General features: G+C 43.1%; 1 protein-coding gene across 1 annotated transcript in view; it reads right to left on the bottom strand.

Annotated features, from left to right (window-relative positions):
- The window catches only part of PRKCB (protein kinase C, beta), a 287,916-nt gene that overhangs the window by 51,802 nt on the left and 219,645 nt on the right, over positions 1 to 16,469 (bottom strand). The window contains exons 10-11 of the mRNA XM_011987941.1: positions 3,540 to 3,631; positions 1,337 to 1,399 (exon numbers count right to left, since the gene is read on the bottom strand). Coding sequence (XP_011843331.1) covers positions 1,337 to 1,399; positions 3,540 to 3,631 — 155 coding nt within the window. The remainder of the gene's footprint in view (positions 1 to 1,336; positions 1,400 to 3,539; positions 3,632 to 16,469) is intronic.

Genomic DNA, 16,469 nt, shown 5'->3' with positions numbered 1-16,469 from the left:
CCTTGAACTCCTGGGCTCAACTGATCATCCCACCTCAGCCTCCTGAGTAGCTAGGTCTATAGGTATGCACCACCACACCTGGCTAATTGTATTTTATTTTTAGAGATGGGGGCCTCACTATGTTGCCTAGGCTGGTCTGAAGCTCCTAGCTTGAAGCATTCCTCCTGCCTCAGCATCCCAAAGCATTGGGATTACAGGTGGTAGCTACTGTGCCCAGCCCCCTCATGCCTTTTAATCCCATATCCCACAGTTAAAGCAAAAGGCCCAGGACTCCCAAGTCACCCCTAACTCTCCAGGCTCTCATCACTACGCTCTCTACAGAATGAGAGGGAACCCTCCAACACGCAGGGTACACCAGCACCCTCCCCTGCTTGATTTATCTCCATAGTACTTATCACTACTTGGCAGACTATGTTTTTATGATTCACTTATCTGTCTCCCACCACGAAAAGATAAACTCCACAGGGGCAAGGGGTTTCATCTGTTTTATTCACTTCTGTATGCCCACCACCCACAAGAGTGCCTAGAATATAGTAGGATTTGATAAATATGTGTCAAACGCATGAATGGAATAGACTTTTGTGGTTCTTCATAATCTTTGAAATAGACCCCCCCCCCACCCATGCCAAGCGCTGTTTGGAAGCCTCATGCCTTGCAGCCTCTCTTGCATAACAAACCAGCCCAAGCCTGCACTGGCTATGCCATTTGCATCGACGTAGTACAAGGAGAATTGTACGCCCTGGACTCGCTGACAAATAGCAGCCTCGGGTGCAATCGTCTGCCTTGCATGAAATATAAAACGATATGACTCATGCAGCTATGATCATCCATTTGCTCCTCCAAAAACCAGCAGATGCCAAGTCCTGAACTTAATCCTGTCTTTCAGAGCAGCCACTCAGAGATCCATTTCCAAGTTGTAGTTACATAGCAGAAATAAATAAATAAATAAATAAATAATGTTTCATAATAATGTGATCCATCACATTCTGCCAGCCAAAATTCTTTGTCTGCTCCTCAAATGTAGGATCCACAAGCAAGAGAAAGAAGTACTGGGGTCCTCTCTGTGAGTCTCCTCTTAGAGCAAATGGTCTCTTGTTTGAGGCTCTGAACCATCATTGGTGACACAGTCCATCGAGATTTTCTACCACCATATAGAGCTGTCCAAACTTTGCCAGGGCAGTGGGCGATGCTGCCTGGCAGAACACATGCCCAAGTTAGTTCTGGAGGATTCCTCCCCCACCACGGATTCTAATTTTAAAAGCAGCTGAAGAAAGAGGCAGGGCAGGGAGGAGCTGAGGGAGATGAAGAGATGGAAAGTATAGCAGTATTCACTTACCGGTAAATGATGCCCTTACTCTGTAAGAAGAACAGACCGATGGCAATTTCTGCAGCGTAAAATCTGAAATTAAAGAAAAAAAAAAAAGCAATGGAGAAACTCAAGGACACCATAAGCTTGGCAATGCTCAGAATTCAATACAATATTGAACTAGGTGCAGGGCATTAAAGAACCCATGGATGGTCAGCTAAATAGCTCATAAAATGCTGAGAGTACGGATGGATTCACAGGGTGGTTTAGAAGGTGATGGGGTTGCCTTAAGGACAAATTGGGGGTAGGCAGAAGTTCAGCAATTGTATAGTGGAGAGGGGGCCATGGGATATGATGAGCTGGATGGAGAATTACGGTTTCACTAGCTGGGTAACAAAGTGAGGCCTTGTCTTTACTAAAAATAAAAGAAAAAAAATAACTGGGAGTGGTGGCGCATGCCTGTGATCCCAGCTACTTGGAAGGCTGAGGCAAGAGCATTGCTTGAGCCCAGGAGATCAAGGCTGCAGTGAGCTATAATCAGGGTCACTGCACTCCAGTCTGAGCAACAGAGTGAGACCCTGTCCCCCAACCCCCACAAAGAGAGAGAGAATTATACTTTCAGACTGTATAGCAAGTTAAATTATCTTGACAATAGCAGCTAACATCTGTTGAAGGTTTACCATCTGCCTAGCACAGTTTTAGGCATTACCTGATTTAATCCCAATAATAATGCTGTAAGGTAGGTCCTACTATTATCTTCCCATTCCTCAAATGAGGAAACTGAGGGTTAGAGAGATTAACTTGGGCAAGTTATGTAGCGAATGAATGGCACAGCTGGAATCAGAAACAACATCTGTCTAAAGTGTAACCTCTTATTGAAGGTCAACCCATAAAGAAAGAGGTTTCGAGAGAACTAGGAAGCCCAGCTATGCCACAAAGGTTGGGCAGGGCTTTGGGGAACTATGCAAAGTGTCTTGACATGTCTTGTATGACAATGGAATTAAAGCCTGTGGTCAATTAGATGTTAGAAGTAAAAGCAAAGCTAATCCTATTAGAGTCGTGCCAGGAGATATGAATGGCTAGATTTGGAAGCACAAGAATAATGCAAATCCTATCAGAACACAGTGCTCACAACCTGGCCAGGTGGGAGGAGAGGGGGCAAGCTGAACTGGGCGGGAGCCACCGAGCCTCTGGTATGACAGGGTGGGGTCCTAGATGAGCTCTGGGGGCTCTATGGAGAGGCAGTAAGATCTTAGAAAACTCCCCAGGAGAGGTTATCATTGCTGATTCCTACAACTTGCAATGTTCCTAAGCAGGGGAGTGACATGATGAGATTTGTGTTCTGAAAAGAAGAGACTGTAGCTGCCTTTTAAACTGAAGGGGATGGAGTTGACTCAGCAGAGGAAACACATTTCCAACAACCAAGAATCAGTCTCCCCATCCCAGGAACCACAGACCATTGCCACTGAGCACCTTGATCCTTCACCCCCGTGGAGTGAAGGCATCTTAGAGGGAGAGTGGTGTAAGATAAAGAACATGGGCAAAGAAACACTGGGGTCAGAATTCAGGAACTGCTTCTTACTAGCTCCATGAATATCAGCAAGCTTTCAAAACCTTGCATCTCCATTTCCTTGTTTGTAAAGCAGAGGTGGCAGCATCTCCCTCCCAGAGTTATTCTCAGGGTTGAGACGATGTTTGTTAAGCACTTAGGGCCTGGCTCATAGTAAGTTCTCAATAAATATTAGCAAATGGACACATAAAATCTACACTGATAATCCCCAGGGAAGATACAGGGCCTTTCTAAGCAGTCAGGGACATGAATTAGAAATAAATAGCTGTGGTTTTAGAGCTTTGAGTTTTGTTTTATTTTTCAGAAGAGACTACAGTGTGCGCCACCATCCCCAGCTAAGTTTTTTATTTTTTATAGAGATGAGATCTCGTCATGGTGCCCAGGCTGGTCTTTAACTCCTGGGCTCAAGTGATCCTCCAATCTCAGCCTCCCAAAACAGAGATTACAGGTAGGAGCCATGGTGTCTGGCTGAGCTTCAGGTTCTTAGCTGGTGTCAGGAAAAAAAAAAAAAGAAGCATCTCATATTAAGTAGAACACCTTTCTTCCCTGGCTAAATATTTTTTCAAAAAGATGCCCGAGGTGTTTAAAAAAAAATACACCCAAAGGAACCACTAACCTACCCATTTATCCCAAAGAGAAAGCACAGCACTAGTTCTCACTTACACGGCATGGGGCTCCTTGAACCGGCCAACTTGCTGGATGTGATACATGAGGTCGCCCCCGTTGACGTACTCCATCACAAAGTACAGGCGGTCCTGGAAGAGGACAGCAAACAGCAACATTAGCATCCTGTAGCTTCTGGGGCTCCAAATGGACAGTGAGGGAAGAGCTGGAATTTATGATGAAAACTTCCAGGACTCTGACAGATCCCTGTTTGCTGGGCTTGCTGTTTCCCCAAGGGTAACGTTTGTGTTACTGGAACTACGCAAGCGAGCATAGGTGATACACAGTTAATTTTTTTCATGAATAATTACAATGTTGGCTAGGCATGGTGGCTTATGCCTACAGATTACACCTGTAATCTCAGCACTTTGGGAGACTGAGGTGGGCAGATCACCTGAGGTCAGGAGTTCAAGACCAGCCTGGCCAACATGGCAAAATTCCACCTCTACTGAAAAAAAACAAAAGCAAAAAAAACAAAAATTAGTGAGTCATGGTGGCAGGCGCCTGTAATCCCAGCTACTCAGGAGGCTGAAGCAGGAGACTCGCTTGAACCTGGGAGGGGGATGTTGCAGTGAGCCAAGATCATGCCACTGCACTCCGGCCTGGGTGAGAATGAGACTCCATCTCAAAAATAATAATAATAATAATTACAAGTTTATATTTTTTTGCTGGAAAATATAATTAGCATATTAATATTGTGACTTAACTGATATTATTGTTTAGGATAAGGCTGATTTTAACAAAAAGTGGAAAATATTAAGTAAATAATGTTACAGATGATAGGTAGCTGTAGTAGCCAGCCTTTATGATGCCCCCCCACCGCCCCAGTGATTTTTCAATCTCTTGGTATTTATGTACTTGTGTAGTACCTTCCCATAATGAATAGGACTGACCTGTGTAACCCACTGGATATTGCAAAAATGACAATGTATGACTTCCAGGAGTAGCACATAAAAGACCTACAGCTTCCACCCTGCTCTCTCAGATCACTGCTTTTTGGGAAGCCTGCCGCCATGCCATGAGGATGCTCAAGCAGTACTACAGAAAGGTACATTTGGCAAAGAACCGAGGCCTCCTGCCAACAGCCAGCACCAACTCCAGTCCTGTGAGAGAATCACCTTGGAAACAGATCCTTCACCCAAGACAAGCCTTCAGATGAATAGAATTCCAGCTGACAATCTGACTCAATCCTTTGAGACCCAGAGCCAGATCAACTAGGTGAAGCATTCCCAAATTCCTGCCCCACAGAAACTGAGATAATGAATGCTTATTGTTGTTTCAAGCCACTGAATTTTGAGGTACTCACCAATAGATAACACAGTAGCTATCAAAAACAAAAAGATGAATTATCAAGGTTTGAAAAACAGTAATCTAGGAAGGCATGTCCAGAAGTAAAAGAAATGGGGCCAGAAAAAAATCTGTGTCCTAATCAGGGAAGTTTTTCAGCATGTCTTTCAAGGGATATTGTGAACTTCTTCAAGTCAGGGGCTATGCCCTTCTTGGCTGTGTAAGCCCTGTTCCTGATAGCACAACTAGCACATAGTAGGTGCCCAGAGAGTGAAAGGGCACAAGCTTTGGTACCAAAGACACTTCATTTGGAAATCCAGCTCTGTCTCTTAATAGCTGGACGTATCTGGAGAAGTTATTCAACACCTGGGTTTCCTCATCTGTCAAGAGGAGATAAGAGCAGAACCTCAGTGATGCTGCTGGGATTAAATAAGACAGATGTGTGTTTTGGCCCTTGGGCAACACCAATATGTGACTTGCGTCTCTCCTTCCATCAGAGGGTGTTTGCTAAATGAATGAATCACTTTGTCTCTTCTTACAGACTTCTGCATGGGTGAAATCTCTCCTTTACGCTACATTCCTTTGGCTTGCAATGGCAGAGTCTGCGCTAACGAATTTGGGAACTGAAGTCCCTCTTATGTTCTCAGCCTAAAAAAGTCACTTCCTCTAACCCACCCAATCTAAATTAGGTCTGCCGTTCTACTCTTTCATGAAACCCCGTGGGCTTTTTTCTTTTCTTTTCTTTTTTAAATCTCTGACCACATCATAATTTGTTAATTATATTTTGAACTCGATGGTTATTTATTTCATCTATCTATTCAAGTAAAAAAAAAAAAGGTATAGAGTCCTACTAGGTACCAGGTTATAGATGGGTGCTGAACATAGAGCAGTGAACAAAACCAACAAACATTCCTGGCCTTTATCTTTCATTCTAGCAGGTAGACACAGATAAAGACAATAAATGCTAAACATAATAAATAAACTATATAGAATGTTAAAAGATAGCTGGGCACAGTGGCTCGCGCCTGTAACCCTAGCACTTTGGGAGACTGAGGCGGGCAGATCACCTGAGGTCAGGGGCTCAAGACCAGCCTGGCTAACATAGTGAAACCCTGTCTCTACTAAAATATAAATACAAAAATTAGCTGGGCATGATGGTGCGTGCCTTTAGTCCCAGCTACTAGAGAGGCTGATGCAGCAGAGTTGCTTGAACCTGGGAGGTGGAGGTTGCAGTGAGCCAAGATCACACCACTGCACTCCAGCCTGGGCAACAGAGTGAGACTCTGTCTCAAAATTAAATAAATAAATAAATAAAAATAAAAATAGAAGATTAAAAGATTAAAAAGTGCCATGGGGGAAAAGCAGAGCAAAGTATGGAGGATTGGGAGTACCAGCTTGATGAGACGGGAGAAAGGAGTTCCAATTTCAATAAAGTATTCAGGATAATCTTATTTAGAAGGCAATCCTTCGGCAAAGACTTGAAGGAGATGACAAAAGCAGCTATGCAGGTTATCTAGAGTGAGAGTTTACCAGGCGGAGAAACAGGCTGTGCAAAAGCCCTGAGGCTAGAGCACACCTCATGTGCTTGAAGAAGAAAGAAGAAGGGGGACAGGGTAGGAGATGAGCCCAGAGCGGTGCTGAGGGACTCATCATGTAAGGTCACATAGGCTAATACAAAGGTTCAGGGTCTCACTCTGAAAGAAATGGACTAATGTCAAATGTGACTGAATGTTCCACAAATCTGGAACCGTGTAAAAATTGTTTACCACTATGTACCAATAGCCCAGCACCATGCCTGGCCAAAGTGAGCCATCAGTACACATTAATTAAGTGAAAAAGGGGTGAGCCTTGAGGCAGCAGGAGTTACTGGGTCTCCAAAGCACCATTCATACAGTCAGAAGAGTGGAATGAAAGCATGGGCTCCACGTTTTCTGACTACTGGGGAGGCTTGGGAAGACCATTTTATATCCCTGAGCCTTGATATCTTCACTTATAAAATGAGGATAACATATTCGATAATCTCTAACAGACTGACTGAGGGGCTGGAATGAAACATACACAGGGCTGCAAGCTAAATGTGATGAAAATGAGATGTCCTGGCAGCACTGCCTGAGTACTGAAGCCAGACCAGTGTTTTCCAAACTCAAGTTGTATCTCACTTTAACTGATCATTAAATCAATTTGGTGGGTCATGATCAACTTAAAAAAAAAAAAAAAAAAAGAACAGAAAAAAGAGGTCAGGCATGGTGGCTCGCTCCTGCAATCCCAGAACTTTGGTGGGGCCGAGACAGGAGGATCACTTGAGGCTAGGAGTTTGAGAACAGCCTGGGGAACATAGCAAGACTCTGCCTCTACTCCCCCCCAAAAAAAAAAAAAAAATTAGCCGGGTATGGTGGTGAGCACCTGTAGTCCCAGCTATTCATGAGGCTGAGGCAAGAGGATCGCTCGCGCCCAGGAATTCAAGGCTATAGTGAGCCATGAGCCATGGTGGTGCCACTGCACTCCAGCCCGGGCAACAGAGTGAAACTCTGCCTCAAAAAAAAAGAAAAAGAAAAAAGAAGAAAGAAAAACAATGAAATGGAAATTATCAGTGCATGCTGCACAGAACACCACTAAGTACTTTTTGTGGAATATATGTTTTGGTTATATTTATACGTTGCTATGGCTGAGTCACAATGTAAAAGGTGACTTGCTGTCAAAAGTTGCAAAGCCATTGTGAGGGGCTATAAAACTAGAAGAAGAGGTGGTGGGGAAAGTGAAGCAAAGATTTCACCTTCTAAGTCAATACAGTATTTGAAGTCTTGTTGCACTACTTACTAACTACAACACTGAGCAGTTCTTTAACCTAATATTGGGCTTTCTCTTCTCCTGTAGACGGGACATTTTTGACTTGCCCACAGAGCGTTAAACAAGGACACATGTGTAGAGTGTCTAACATGATGCTGGCCATATAACAAACATTTAATTCACCATTTAAATAAATCTTCCTTACAGCACATAGAACTTTATCTTATACGTAACAGTCATATGTGCATTTATCAAATGTGGGAGTGCCTAATAACTACAACAACAACAATAATGAAATTAAGCTCTCTTGGGTACTTACCACGTGATGAGCTGAATGCTTTACATATTTTGTCTCACTTGTCCCTCTACAAAACTCAATGTGACAAGTATAATCATTCTCTCCCTTCTAAAGAGGAGAAAGTTGAAGCTCAGAAAGGGTAAGTAACTTGCCAGTGGTCTCTCAGCTGATAAGTTGCTGCAAAGCCAGGATCTGAACCTTAGGCATTTGGTTCCAGACTCTGCACTCTCAACCCCTCATGATGCTGCCTCCAGTGGGTACATCTTGTGTGAAAGGTTCTGAGCTAGACATTGTACGGATGTGTGGATGTGTCCTCCCCTCAAAGAGCTTCCAGTCCAGGAGAGGAGAGAAGGCACATGGAGATCTAGTGGTACATCAGGACAGAAGCTGGTAGGTTACAGGAGAGCACAAGTTAACCAATTTTGTTTGTTTGTTTGTTTGTTTGTTTGAGACAGGGTCTCACTCTGTCACCCAGTCTGGAGTACAATGGCATGATCTCTGCTCGCTGCAGCCTCAACCTCCTAGGCTCAAGTGATCCTCCTGCCTCAGCCTCCCCAGTAGCTGGGACTACAGGTGCACACAACCACACCTGGCTAATTTTTGTAGTTTTTGTAGAGACAGGGTTTTGCCGTATTGCCCACACTGACTAATTTTTAGCAAATGAATGGTTTTTATTTCTCAGACCAATACTACTTCACCCTCTCAACATGTCTAATGAGAAAAGGAGGTGAAATGATCACTTATGTTCTCAGGGTCCAAGGCATAGGAGATTTGCCAAAAGGTCACATATAAGTTGATGGCAAAATGCAGACAGTAAGCCAGAACAGCCGACACCCAGCCCCTGGTTCTTTGGTTTTTTTCTTCTTCTTCTTTTTTTTTTTAATAGAAAACAAGCCTAAAAATAGCATCTGTCTTTGCTGCACGTTGAAGAGAACCAAAACACTTGCTTTTAAAAATTATTTTTAAAGCTAGCAGATGGCATCGGCCGCAGAGAGAGAAGTAAGTGAGAGAGAGATTTCACTCGCTTGCTTTCTGCTCGGAAGAACTCGGCTTGCCCCCCAAACTCATTAGTCGGAATCCCCACATTGGGGGATCGCTCCACTGTGGGTAAGGCCGTGTTTTGTGGTATGTTCCTACCGCTAACCATATGCAGGGAAACCCTAAGATCTATCATCTTTGAACTGTACTGAGCAAGTGGCTTCGACACACCAGCGCCTAAGCTATTAAATGTTATGGTTGGCATCTCACTGTCCTTTTATTTCTGAACAAACACTTAATGATGCCCACTCTATGCCAGGAGCAACTCTATTGCCAGAGATGTTTCTGTGGATAATCCACGGTGCCAGATGTTAAGGATTCCCAGGCGAGGGACAGGGGCCAGATAAATTTCCAAATGGCCGTGTTTCCCAAAATGGGTAGGAGATCATTTTAAGTAGTCCACGGATGTATGATGGTTTCACCTTTATGGGTTTGTATTTGTTTTAACGTACATTGTGGAAAATACAACTAAGCACTTTAGGCTCCTGATTTGATGGCTCTTATTGCTGGAGAGGGAGAGTAAAATTCATGGAGTCATAGAAGAGAAAAAGGGGGAAAGGTGGGGTAAGACCAGATTATGACACACTGCCTAAGACCATCCACCCGAATGTGACTCATCTCCCAAAGGGCTTTAAGATCTTCACCAAATTTCTCCCCCTCCTCTACTAAAATTGACTTATTTTTTAAAAAATTTTCATTAACTCAGTTTAAAAAACTTAAACACAATTATTCAAAGAATTTTAAACTTCATACCAAAGTTATAAATGGAAATTCATCCTCTCTGTAGAAAAGAAGAGCATATCTGGGCTGGGTGTGGTGGCTCCCACCTGTAAGCACTTTGGGAGGTCCAGGTGGGTGGATCACTTAAGGCCAAGAGCTTGAGACCAGCCTGGCCAACATGGTGAAACCCTGTCTCTACTGAAAATACAAAAATTAGCCGGGTATGGTGACACACACCTCTAATCTCAGGTATTTGGAAGGCTGAGGCACAAGAATGGCTTGATCTGAGGATGTGGAGGTTGCTGTGAGCCCAGATCGTGCCACTGCACTCCAGCCTGGGCAAGAGTGAGACTCTGTCTCCAAAAAAAAAAAAAAAAAAAGGAAAAAAAGAAAGAAAGAAAAGAAAAGAAAATCTTTACCAAGTTTGTCTGCCTTTTCTACTAAAATTGACTTATTTTAAAAGTATTTTTATTAACTCACTTAAACTTAAACACAATTATTTTAAAAATTTTAAATTTCATACCAAAGCCATAAATGGAAATTCAACCTCTCTGCAGAAAAGAAGTGCATATCTGGAGTCCATCATCTTTATGCAATATCCAGTCTGGCTCTGGTACATCAATCCTTTAAATGACTTATTTTAAAAATAAATGCAATGTGTTCATGTACCACCAGGTTCATCTCCCACTCCACAGTAAGCAACATCAAAATCTGGAAAACATTGTCAGAGGCACTCCAGAGCCAATCTGGAGCAGAGAAGTGAGTTTTAGAACTTTCATCGAGCGCTTATTTTTGCAAGTCATGCCTTTAGGCAGGCATTAAAAGGATGAAAATGACGAATAAGGTTCAGGCTTGCCCTCAGGGAATTCAGAATCTTGGTTAAAACAAATATACAACTAATTCAAACGCTACTCTAAAATAGAATGTGGCCGGGCACAGGGGCTCATGCCTGTAATTCCAGCAGTTTGAGAGGCTGAGGTGGGAGGACCACTTTTGAGCCCAGAAGTTCCAGACCAGCCTGGGCAACACGGCAAGACCCTGGCTCTACAAAAAATTAAAAAATTAGCCAGGCATGGTGGCGCACACCTGTAGTCCCAGCTACTCAGGAGGCTCAGGTGAGAGGACGGCTTGTGCCTGGGAGGTCAAGGCTGCAGTGAGCAGTGATTGCACCACTGCACTCCAGCCTGGGTGATAGAGTGAGACCGTGTTTCAAATAAATGTAAATAAATAAATAGAATGTGATAAAAGAAAGTGCATGAGAGGCATAAAGAGTGAACTATGGGGGTTTCAGCTAACTAAATGGACCTCACGTACTGCCTCCAATTCTTACATATTATTCCCCTCCACAGCACCCTTAAATTTGCTTTTGTTCCCCATTCCCCCTATGAAATTATTGCAAAATCTTCCTTATCACCACACTTAGTGTTTTTTGATTAGGGCTTATTTGTTGGACTCTAATATATGAAAATCAAAAGAGGTATTTCTTGCATATCGACTTGAAGCCCAGATTGGCTCTCTCCTACTTATTCAATTTTCCAAGAAGAACTTGTCACAGCTCAGAATTTCAACTCTCATCTCTCTGGGCTGATGAGTCTTGACTTATATTTCTATCCTCTCCCTCTCTCCTGAGCTCCAGTCAGCTCCAGCTGGCTACAGGACGTTTCTACGTGGGTGTTCCACCGTCAACTCCAATTAAAAGCTCGGAAAGGCAAACTCACCATCTTTCTCTTCAAACTGGCTAGTATTCTTGACTTTAAAGGGCTTCTTCAAAATTTTCATTGTTGCTGTGATTCTTCATTACACGATTACCGCTGCCCTCTAAGCTTCAAGTGCCTTCAGGTAATTTAAAATTCCCCTTCTCCTTAACCTCTCATAATCAGTAAATAAATAAAACCAAATGTCTGTCTGTCACTACATTATGCAAAATGGTTGGCTAGAATTTCCCCAATTTGGAACATGAGTATGAGGATAGTCTGATTTAAAATGATGACTAGGTGGGAGGTGCAGAATTCACCTGGAGGTCTCCAGAGGAAGCAAGGGAATTCAAAGAGACAATCTTCCCCTAAGACAGCTGAAAATGGAGTGTAACATGATGCCTGTGTGACTGCCAGGGGGACACTTGCCACTTTTAATCAGATACCATGAACAGAGAAAACTGACCACGTGTGCAGCTCTATGTACCATGCTCCAAGGGGAGTTGCCGCAAGACTTTGTCTATTTAATGATCTTTAATGATTTTCCAAGCTGGTCTGTGGATTCATCCTGTCTGTAAGCTGATCCCTTTACTGCTCAGAACCATCTGTTTCTCTCCAGAGAGGCTGTGTAGTGCTGTGGTTAAGAGCCCTGGTTCTGGTATCAGCTAGTCCTGGGTTCTAGTTGCAGTTACACTGGATACTTGCTCTGAGACCTTGGGTCAGTTACTTAGAGTCTCCACCTTCCCAAAAGGGGGTAATGACAGCTTGTTCTTCATAGGGGTGTTGCCAAGATACATCAGATGACGTATGCCAAATCCATGCAAACTCAAAACGCCTTACCCAAGTAAGTGTGCATTCAATGACATGTGTTCACACACAACTTTTCTTTCCTCTGTATAGACTTGCAATCACTGTCAGAATTGTGATCACAATTGATGCTCTTCTAGCTTTTTTTTTTTTCAGCTTTCTAAGCCTTGTCCCTCCACATAGAGGCCAAAGTTTTCAAAGGCTAGAACTACTTCTATTCTTCCTTGGAATTCCACAGATCTTTGATTATTGAAGGACTATGCAAAGGCCACCATTGAGAAAACAGAGCACAAGGCTGTGCCTATTCCTACCTGCCCCAGCTCTATTTGCCTGGGTTGCATTTCTGATTCATTTCCTGCACTCAAGATCCTTGGATGGCTTTAGTTGGCTAAAGCCCTAACACCTGCCAAGCTCTCACCAGTTTCCTCTCCTGGGAGGCAATGATGCCATGTTTGTACCACTAAGCTATAATTATGTCCTGCTTCAATCCAGTTAGTCTCCTTGGACTCAAGATGGCGCCTCTCACGTGCCATGAACACCAATTATTCCCTCCCTGTAGATACAACCCCTTTTAAAAGGTTCCTAGTGAGTTAGTAGTAGCCAATTGTCAGCTGATTGGGCCAGGAATAAACACCTGCCCCAAGCTGAACCAACCAGATTCTCTTTCCCATGACTATGATTTGAAATGCAGGGAATTTGCCAGATAGGCAAACTGCAAGGAGCTAACAAAGTCATGTTTACCAGGAGCAGGGAGAAACAAAGAAAGCAAGGACAAAGAAATCTAGAAATTTATTCTAGACTGCTTTAGGATTATAGATTGTAGCTCCTCATGAGGCCCAGGTACACCTTTGTCTGTGGGTGGTTTCTTTCCAATAAAATCCTCTTTTTTTGGTTACCTGCATAGATTGCACAGCGGTCAAGTCGGGGCTTTTACGGCACCCATCACCTGAATAAGGTACATTGCACCCATTAACTAATTTCTCATCAACAGTCCTCTCCAGGCTGGGCACGGTGGTTCGTGCCTATAATCCCAACACTTTGGGAGGCTGAGGTAGGGGGACTACTTGAGCCTAGGAGTTTGAGACCAGACTGGGCAACACAGGTCTTAACCCCATCTCTACAAAAAAATGTTTAAAAATTAGCCTGGCGTCGTGGTGCATGCCTGTGGTCCCAGCTACTCGGGAGGTCGAGGCAGGGGGATCACTTGAGCCCAGGAGGTCCAGGCTGCAGTAAGCCATGATTATACCACTGCACTCCAGCCTGGGTAACAAAGGGAGATCCTGTCTCAAAAAAACAAAAAGAAAACACACACAAAAAACCACAAAGTCTTCTCTGTTTTCTGGAGCTATTGGAGATAGTTTGGTGGGGGGCAGGGGAAGGGGTGTTCTGTGTCTTACAACTTGATCATTGCTGACTGAGACAACGGCCAGAGCCACCTGCAGCAATGCCCTTAAGTCCAACGATATCCTTGGGTACTGCTGCCAGCCCAGAGCCAAGCCCAAGTTACCAGGACCCCTGGGACATTCTTGGGGCTCATTCTTGGGCCATCGGGGGTCCACTCTACAAGTGGAAATGATCCTCACCCCCTCCCTATCCTCTCTTGCATTCTGAATTGACGTTCCTCCCAGCATGCCTTGCAACTGAGTTATTGCTGGGCCATGGCAGCAAATTTGGGGAGGAAGTAACTTCTGTCCTTCAATGACTCATAAAATCTAATTCTATTTAAAAAAAAAAAGAGGTGCATATGTTCAATTGAAAAGAAAACAGTTAAAATAGATGTTTTGCTAAAGAAACTTAACTGCCTGTGCCCACTGGCAGTTGGGAAATTGCATGAATGTGCCGGGCTGACAATTGTCCCCGAGAAAAACTGCAAAAGGACTGGAAGAAACATAATTCTTTTGTGCCTATGCAGCAAGGTGCACCTCCAGCCCAGCTCTAATAATGCCGGCAACCTCCATTTCATGTTTATTTTATTTATTCACCATCTCTTTTAATCCTCTCTGATTATGGCCACTTTAAAGATGATGAAACCCATATTCAGAGCTGTTAAGTGACTTCTTAGAGGTCATCTAGCAAGTAATCACAGATCCAGATTCACCTGACTGTGGAGTACAGACTTATTATCTCTTTGTGCTTCTAGGACAATTTGCCTAAACCATCTAATGAGCAAATCTCTGAAAACGAAACCCTCTTCCGGGAGCTTTTGCATCTATTTGGGTATTAACTTTGCCATCTTGCGGTACATTAAAAAAAACTTAAACGGCTATATTATAACTACTTCTGAAATGACGTAAGTTCAAAAAGAAGGCACTTAACCCACAGACCCCTCCCTAAATCAAATCAATATTTTGATTTGTTTATGCCCCCTTCTGATTCTTTTCCATGTGAATATTCAATTTTAACACACTTAAAATAATATCTTAAATAGGATTTAATACCCTACATTTTCTGTTAACACCGTGCCATGCATATGTTTGAAATATATTTTTATTCCAATATAAGAATATTTCTGATGTAACTTTGCTTTTTTAAATAAGTTTTTAAAAATTGAATTTGCATCATTTTAAAATTGATTTTTAAAAAATGGTTTTGTACATTGCTGGTTGTCTCCTTCACTTTTATCCAGTATTTTGACCACTTTCGAGATTTTTAAAAAGTCCATTAAGAATCTTTTATCTTCAAAATTCTAAGTCTCTAGCAAGAAAAACATCAAATTTACAGCATGTTATATTGGATTTGTCTCTTTTTTAAAAGGTAGCTGATTCAAAAAGAATTCTGGGTCACAAAATACAAAATGACAACCCACCGGGGCGACACCGGCCTCCTCGCTGTTCCTCAAACACGCGGAGCATGCTCACGCCGCTGGCATTCACACGCACTCTTCCTGCTGCCTGGAACACTCTGCCCCCACATAGCCACATGCCCCGCTCCCTTGCTTGCCCCGGTCTCTGCTCAAATGTCATCCTTATCAGAGAGACCTTCCTTGATGATCCTATCAAAAATAGCATCTTTCTGCCCCAATCCATCCATCTCCATCCTCTTTACTTTGTGTCATTGTTATAGTTTATTATCAGTCTCCCCCAAGAGAATGTAAATTCCAAAGGAACAGGGACTTTATCTGTTTCGTACCTCATCATGCTTTGGGGCCTGATACAATTATTTCAATGAATAAGTCTTTGTTGAAATAATCAGTAAGCATTAGTACTCTCTGTATACAGGCAGTAATGCCCTTTTACGGATACCGCCTGTTCCAGCTCCACTGCCTCCTCTGAAGCCCTGCTCTGCAGATTCAGGCCATGCAATGCTAGAAAATGAGTGGGAGCCAGATGACCATTTTCGAGGACATCCCCAGAAAGAGGTATCATCTTCCTGCTCACTTTAGCCATAATAACGACGGTTTGCCTCATGTATATGCAGTGCTCCCTAAATTTTAATAATCATTACCATGGATAAAATCTTACCTAACCCTTGCAATATCCCTATAGGATAAGCGGGGTGACTCTTTTATAGCAGGAGAAAAATAAACACCCAAAAGCCTATTAGAAAACCTGAGCTCAAGCCCTGGACTTGCCACTTACCAATTGTGGAACTTGGGCCATTTCATCTTTCTGGGAGTCAGTTTCCATTGAGTAGAAATGTGGACCATAGTACTTACAGTGTTTTTGTGAAGATTAGATGTGATCGTAAAAGTAAAAATATTTTCTATTTTATTTATCAGTCTGTAGCTCAGGCTGGAGTGCAGTGACACAATCACGACTCACTGCAGCCTTGACCTCCCAGGCTCAGTTGATCCTCCCACCTCAGCCTCCTGGGTAGCTGGGACTACAGGTACGTGCACCACTCCCAGCTAATTTTTTGTAGAGATAGGATTTTGCCATGTTGCCCAGGATGGTCTTGACCTCCTGGGTTCAAGCAATCCACTTGCCTACACCTGAAGTGCTGGGGTTACAGGCGTGAGCCACTGTGCCTGGCTGTAAAGTGAAAATACTCTATAAACCAATATCAAGAATGTGAAGTTAAGGCACAGGTAGGTTAGCAAAGGCTTCCAGGTTTGGGGTTCTAGAGTCTTGAAGAGCAAATCTTAGCTCCACTACTTAGCAGCTGTGTGACGGTGCATGAGTTACTTAACTTCTCTGAATGTCAGCATTCTTGTCTGTAAATTAAAGTTAGAAATAGTACCTTTCCAATAGAGGTGTCAGGAGGATAAAATGCGATAACACAGCTAAAGTGCTGAGTAGAGTGCTCAACCTATTACTGTTAGCTGCTGCTTTTTGTTCTTGTTTGTATCATCATTGTCAA

This window comes from Mandrillus leucophaeus, unplaced genomic scaffold, assembly GCF_000951045.1.
Source record: "Mandrillus leucophaeus isolate KB7577 unplaced genomic scaffold, Mleu.le_1.0 Scaffold32, whole genome shotgun sequence".
Taxonomy (NCBI): Eukaryota; Metazoa; Chordata; class Mammalia; order Primates; family Cercopithecidae; genus Mandrillus; species Mandrillus leucophaeus.
Note: the sequence above shows the minus strand (reverse complement) of the source record. Positions and strands in the feature narration are given on the sequence as shown.